The 7,044-nt window shown below is 38.7% G+C and overlaps 1 protein-coding gene across 16 annotated transcripts in view; it reads left to right on the top strand.

The window, feature by feature from the left end:
- Grip1 (glutamate receptor interacting protein 1) overlaps positions 1 to 7,044 on the top strand; it is a 645,398-nt gene that overhangs the window by 550,982 nt on the left and 87,372 nt on the right. For 9 of the 16 annotated variants that reach the window (XM_058574657.1, XM_058574655.1, XM_058574659.1 and 6 more), the window contains exon 9: positions 549 to 718. In XM_058574657.1, coding sequence (XP_058430640.1) covers positions 549 to 718 — 170 coding nt within the window. Of the gene's footprint in view, positions 1 to 548; positions 719 to 6,671; positions 6,828 to 7,044 lie in introns of all 16 variants that reach the window. The other 7 variants (XM_058574656.1, XM_046430647.2, XM_058574652.1 and 4 more) reach the window with 1 other exon arrangement.

The following is a 7,044-nucleotide window of genomic DNA, read 5'->3' as shown; positions in this document are numbered from 1 at the left end:
ACTCCAGAATAACAAAATAAAGCAGAATAATAAAGACCTGGTGCTCTGAGAGCTTATATGAAGGAATTCTGAGGAAGTAGTAACCGAATCTCCTCAAGTTATTCTCATTCACATATAAAAAAAAGACCCTATTCCAATTCTAGGAGTCATGTCTCTAGATTCTGAATAGTAGCCAACTCAGATTTATAGATAGAAACTCGTAGGAGGAAGAAACACAGAAAAAGTCAAGGGGAAAATTCTCCCTGTGCTACACTGTCCTCTTGCTCACTTCACAACATGCAGCATCGCCCATCCCCAAATAATATTTTTTGAAGAGGACAAGAGAAAAAAAATGTTCCTTAGCATTTTTCTGCATTCTCTACAAGACTTTACATTCTGATTCACATCCAAGGTGCTTATAATTTGACCGATGGTGTTTCCTATAACACTCAAACTTTTCCTTTTTTTTTTAAAAGTAAATGAAAACTGTGTGAAACTATGAAGGACATGAAAGTCGTATTCCAAAGAGAAAGACACTTCATGGTACCCAGTGTTTCTCCTTCCCGTAGATGTGGTGCGCTGCACGTGGGGGATCACATCCTGTCCATCGATGGCACTAGCATGGAGTACTGCACGCTCGCGGAGGCGACTCAGTTCCTGGCGAACACCACTGACCAGGTCAAGTTGGAGATCCTTCCCCATCATCAGACCCGCCTGGCCCTGAAGGGACCTGACCATGGTGAGAGGATCCATCTCTTTATCTTAGTCTTACCCTTGTCACTTCCTCCAGAGAGTTAGAAAGCAGAAAGACACTGAATTCAATTCTGCCTTTATGCTTCTTTTCAAAACAATAGGTTATCTTTGTGTACCCTGTTTCCTCTTCCAAATCTCTTTTTTCAAGCCACTCGTAATTTGCTGGAAATCCCAAAGTTGCAGAAAGAATCTTTGTTGGAAATAGAATTTTCAGGGCTAGTACTATTTGATATTTTTTTAAAAAAAATGTCTTTGGTAGAAATTGAGTGTGGTAAGAAGGGGGAATAATTTGACTTCCCTATAGAAGTATTCATATTGAATTTCCAGTCTATATAAAAGTTAATAAAGGCAAATAGTAAAATTCACCTTTTAAAATAAAATATATACTGATAGAAAACTCCTCAAGTGTTTGGTAGGGAGCCCCAGTGGTAGGAATAGCTGAGCTCCTATATATTTTGTCTATTTTCTACAGTGGTGTTTTTCTTAGAAGAGAGAACAACCTTTCTGATCAAACATCTGACACAGGACAATCAATACTTGACTCCATTTATTCAATAAAAAGTATCAGCTGAGGGGATCTGCATTTCAGTCTTGAAGTTCACAGTTATGTCTTCAGAGTATTTATGTATCATCTACCTGTTCACCTTCAAACAAAACCTGGTGTAAGAGGCTGGGTGTAGGGTCTCATGCCTATAATCCCAGCAGCTCAGAAAGTAAGGCAGAAGGATCGAGAGTTCAAAGCCAGGCTCAGCAAAAGCAAGGCGCTAAGCAACTCAGTGAGACCCTGTCTCTAAATCTACAGCTAAATAAATAAATAAATAAATATTTTTTAAAAAAAATACAAAATAGGGCTGAGGATAGGGTTCAGTGATCGAATGCCTCTGAATTCAATCCTCAGTAATGAAACAAAACAAAACAAAACCTGGTATAAGTAAAAGGACTTGAGCCACAAATCAAATGATGTCAGGCTCTCCAGTAAGGTCTTTGTCCCAACTCCTGCCTGTCCCTTAAGCTAGTGCTCTCTTTATTTATTTCTTGAAGCCAGGAGCCTCACTTGCATTGGCCTAAAAGAGGGGAGAATACATTTCTGTCTATTTAAAGAAAGCACATTTTCATGAGAATTGAAATTTTGCTTATGCAGAGGTCATTTGTATTATGTGTTTATCACCTTCCAAAATGTGCAGCTCTTCTCTGCAGTGAAAAAAGAAGGAAACAAAAAAAGAACTAGATAATTTTCATACTGAATGAGTCAGCTGGATGCAACATTTTTAATTAAATGGAGCTTAGACAGCCCTGGAGCTAATGAAAATCTCTAGTACACATTACCCTTATCAGATTTTAATTTTACACATCGGAGTAGAGAAATGATGCAGCATAGGCAGGTTAAGAAAAGAAAATCAGCATCATTTGAATAGAGATGCTAAGGAACTATAGGAAGGTGAAGTTCATGGCATACACACCATTCCTACCAGGAGCCCCAATGAGCCTTTCCTGCAAACAGGCCAAGAGGAGAGAACACTAAAATTGCCTAAGTTTCTTGAAAGTGGATCTTAAGTTGCATTGGATTTGGAGCATCGAGTGTAAGAGTGGGTGCTGGGTGGTGCATGTTAAGCATGATGTTTTGCTTGCTCCATCCTGAAACCAGTGAATCAGAAATGCATAACAGACCCTCTTAAAATGCTATTGTCTTTTCAACCTCATTTATTTTACTTTGATTTTCCCTGTACACAAATTATAAATGGCTCAACTAGTTTCCAACTCTTGAAATATTAATTAGTTTTACCTCCTTGCCAAGACAATTTTAAAAAATGAATATAGATACTAAAATGTATAGACCAAGAACACATGTTTTTTCTTCACTGTGGAAAACCTGATATTTATATTGGAGGGGCAGGAGGCTGACAGTTTATGTGACTCCAGCTTATACTTCCAATCCCATCATCAGCCTTTGCTAAAAGTTGTTCACCATCTTCCTAACCTAACATATTGGCATCTCCCCTACATTGTAAAATCAAAATCAGACTTGGATTTCCAAGAGGATATAAATACTAACTCCCAAACTTAATTAAATCATGGTCAAAAAAGAAAAATAGTATAAGAAAAATTTTGTTGTGTTTGAAATTTTCAAACTTCTATTTTTGTATTAGTCAAGTTTCACATAGTTTCAGTCTTTTTCCATAAGACAGTTCTGGTTATTGTTTCAAGACCTCTGATGCCAAAACAGCATGTCTCCCATCCCACAGGTAGATGGAGATACATTTCTCAAATTTTGTTAGCAACAAAGCTTTCACCACAGTGTTTTCAGGGCAAGGTGAAAAAAGAAATTCATGGTACCTTTGGTAGTAGAGAACCACATTAAAGAAGTTGACAAAAGTGAGTTTTCAATGAGGTTAAAAAGTATTCCCATTGAGGGTCTTTGGGAAATATAATGACAACTAAAGAAAACTGAGACTTTGGAAAAGAAAATGTGGCCAGTGTCACTAAACTAGTTACATTCAATACAAAGAGAACATTCCATTTATGAAATCCAGGGGCAACCAGAGCAACTGTTACCCTTTTTCTCAAACATCCTGGTCTGGGCAAGGAGAACAAAGGACAGCACCTTCCATGTTATATACCTCTTAAGACTGCCCCAGTGATGCCACCATGACATGACATGAAAAGCATTTTATATTAAACTTGCTGTTTGCTTATCTGCAATAAGGTATTCAGGACACACATAGGAAGACGCAGTAGAGTGTGGTGTGGCTGAGGGCAAAAACTCTAGAACAGACTTCCAGAGCTTTAAGGCTGGCTCCACCACGTGGGACTTTAAGCAAGCTTCCCAACTCTTCTTCAGTTCAGGTTTTCATCTGTAAAGTAGGGGTTATAATACCTGTCTTATGGGAATAAGATGGGATTATCAGAGATGATACATGAAAAATTGCTCAGCATAGTGCCTGGAATATAGTAAGAACTCAGTGGAAGCAGGCTGCCTTTTTTTGCAAAATAAGAGAATGTGTCTGAATGTGCTTTGCAAAATGAAAGAGCATGCCCAAAAATGTAACCTCTGATTATTAAATTCCTGAAATATTTACATAATACATGAAAATTAAGTGCACCGCTATAAAGCACAGTAGATTAGGAGTGTACATTCAGAAAAGAAGACTCTCTCCTCTGCCCTAAGTTATTTGGTGAAGACTTTTTGTACTCATTATCCATGGCATGCAATTTTGTGTATCATCTTATATCATTTTGTCTCTAAGTTATTTCATTGTATATGAAGATTCAGCCCCTAGTAGTAGTTCAAAGTCCAGGTAAAGTTTACAACAGATATTTAACCAGCCTGCAACAATGGGCACAGTGCTAGGCACACAACAGGTAGTCAACAATACCTTTCTTATTGATTTATTAATTGGGCTTGACAGTCCTTATGAATGCTGAGGAATGTTCAAAGCAGTCAATTAAGAACTGGGTCAAAAGGTGGGTGTGGAATTCTGAAGCCCATTCACTCTGCCCTAACTTTATTTTAAACACAGATAATATTTTGTTTAGAGTACAGTAGGGGGGCTGTGGTTGTAGATTAGCCAGACCCAATAATAACTGCTTCTTGCTAAAAAGTTAACTTTTATACACCAAAGTGAATGAGGACGGTGAAAGATCCACTAGGGACGTCCCTGTGACACTTTTTTATCCAAGAGAAAATGCAGCTGCTGTGTGGATATGGACACTCTGACTGCTATCCCTGCTCCCCTGTGCATTCATTTACTGATTTATTCCCACATCAATCAGTATGTACCAGGCACTAGTCCAGTTGCTAAAATATATCTAGTGAGTAAGGCAGTGGATCCCTCTTCTTGTAGAATTTAAATTCTTGTAGAAAGAGACCAACATTAAAAACTGTATTATATAAATAACGCCATTTCAGACAGTAGTAAGTGCTTTGAAAAATATAAAATAATAATGGGATACCATTTGAGAGGCCGCTAGTTCATCCAGGGACGTCAGCAGTCACTTCTCTGAGAAGGTGGCATCTGAGCTGAGACCTGAATGATGAGAAGGAGCCCGCTGCACAAATAACTGGGGGAAGAATAGCAAGGTAAAGGCCTGAAGGCAGGCAGGAAGCCTGGCTTGTGCTAATAACAAGAGTTGAGGCCAGTGAGGCTGAGAATATGAATGGAGAAGGCGGTGATACAGATGAAGCCAAAGAGAGGAGAGCCTGCGTTGGATTGTGGGTATAATGATAAGCCCTCTGAACAAGAGTGACAGGATCCAACCTAGATACTTAAAAGCTCCGCCTGGCTGTGTTGCGGATACTGAAAAGCAGGTGTGCAAGAGACGAATCAGAGAACCAAGTCTGGAGGTGATGCCGAGCTCTAGGTGAAGGAGGTGGTGGCTTGACCCAGGATAGTGGAGAGGGAGAGGAAACCCAAACAGCAATGGAGTGGAAGGAAAGGGCGGGATGATCTAAGACTGCACAGTTGGCTTTGAAAGTGTTCTGCAGATTTCTGACCAGCCCTCTGAGACTTAAGTGTTCAGTGAGTGAAATTTGTTGAGTGACTCACATCTATTTCCTTTGAAAAGTCCATTACTATATAAGTGGAGAGAACAGTAGGAGAATCAGTGTAACAACTCCCAATTCATTTGTTCTTATCCACGTCAGCACCACACTGAGCTCCTTGCGTGCTTAACCCTCACAGCAGTCCTGGGGAGCAGACGCTCTGATGACCTCCAGTTGGATATGAGGAAACTGAGGCTGAGCGGCTGAGTAGCTAGCCAAGGTCATACAGAGAAGAAGGGCAAAAAGCATCCAAAAACCAGATCGTCCTCATTGCACAATGACTGTCCATGCTAGGGCTTGTGTTCCATGTACTGTCTCACTCCAGAAAGCACAAGAAGCACATGGAAGCTGGTTTCATGGACAGTGTAACTTAAGTTCTTATCTACATAAATATATACATTCAGCCCCTCTATATGAATAACTACTGTTAAATAATTCACATGTAAGACACCTAACATTAGAATCCTGAAAAACTGAAAGAAATAAAACCTCATAGTTATTTTAACTTTGTCAGATCGTTCAGTGAAAAACTTCCTGTCAATAGCAAACGTAATTACTCATATATCAGAATGCTGGGTAGAAAATCACATCAAAACTAGGATAGAAGCATGATAAGCACTCTTTAATAAATAAAAGGGGCACCAAGTCTTTGAAATAAACCTCATATTTTATGAAATAGATAGAATATGTGGAGTATTTCAAGAATTAACTATTTCTAATGGAAAAGCACTTTTTCCAAAAAAAAAAAAATTTAAATATATTGAGACTTTTATCTTCTCCTTTTCAGTCAGGATACAGATAAGATTCTGATACTGACCGATGATTAGAGTGGTTTATTGTTGAGGAAAATCAAGTCCAAGTGATGGATCATGGCGTAATTAAAATGTCAGAGCAGTAAATTGTGATGTGTGACTAGTAACCCACACGAATCATGAGACAATGTGATTTATTGTTCCTTCTTTTCTTTTTCTCCAAACAAGTGCTACTAAATGGCCAATATTTGCAAATCTTTAATTACTAATCGTATACCATAGATCTTTTTGGAGCTGACTTTTAAGTTTAAAAAAAAATGTTTTTAATCTCTACTGCAAAACATAGGGAGAGATTAGAAATTGATTCAATGGCCATCCTAAAAGGAGAAAAAAATGGGTCGGACCCAGACATGCATTAGTCTTGGGAAGATGAAAAGTTTCCATTGCTGATGTTAACCATCTCTTTCGCTGACCACTGAGAAAAGGCAAAAGCCAAGTGATTTTTTTCCTTTGCAATCAGCTTTCATTTTGTTACACTTTTTCTTTTTTATTTGTGCAATTCAGTTACTTTTTCCTCTTTTTTTTTTTTTGGTTCTTTGTTTGTTTGTTTGTTTTTCTTATTTCTCATCATCACTTCATGTGGGCAGTGAAAATTCAGAGGAGCGACAGGCAACTTCCCTGGGATTCCTGGGCCAGCAACCACTGCAGCCTTCACACCAACCACCACTATAATACGCACCACCCTGACCATTGCAGAGTGCCAGCCCTGACATTCCCGAAAGCGCCTCCTCCAAACAGCCCTCGTAATGTTCCAGGCTTTCTCCTCTTGGTCTTTCATTTAAATTATATTCTTCTCGATCCTTCCACCTCTAATTCATTCCATCTTCTGCTTTGTGGGTGTTGCGTGCTTTTTTTTTCTTAGTAACGATGTGTTATTTGCAATATCTCCTTAGTCTTTTCCATCAGAAAGAATTTGTCGTTAAGAAAGGAAATTAATGTTCAGAATTCTTGATACATGAT

Source organism: Marmota monax, unplaced genomic scaffold, assembly GCF_021218885.2.
Source record: "Marmota monax isolate L192 unplaced genomic scaffold, Marmota_monax_Labrador192_F-V1.1 WCK01_AAM20220418_F8-fsc00056, whole genome shotgun sequence".
Taxonomy (NCBI): domain Eukaryota; kingdom Metazoa; phylum Chordata; class Mammalia; order Rodentia; family Sciuridae; genus Marmota; species Marmota monax.
Note: the sequence above shows the minus strand (reverse complement) of the source record. Positions and strands in the feature narration are given on the sequence as shown.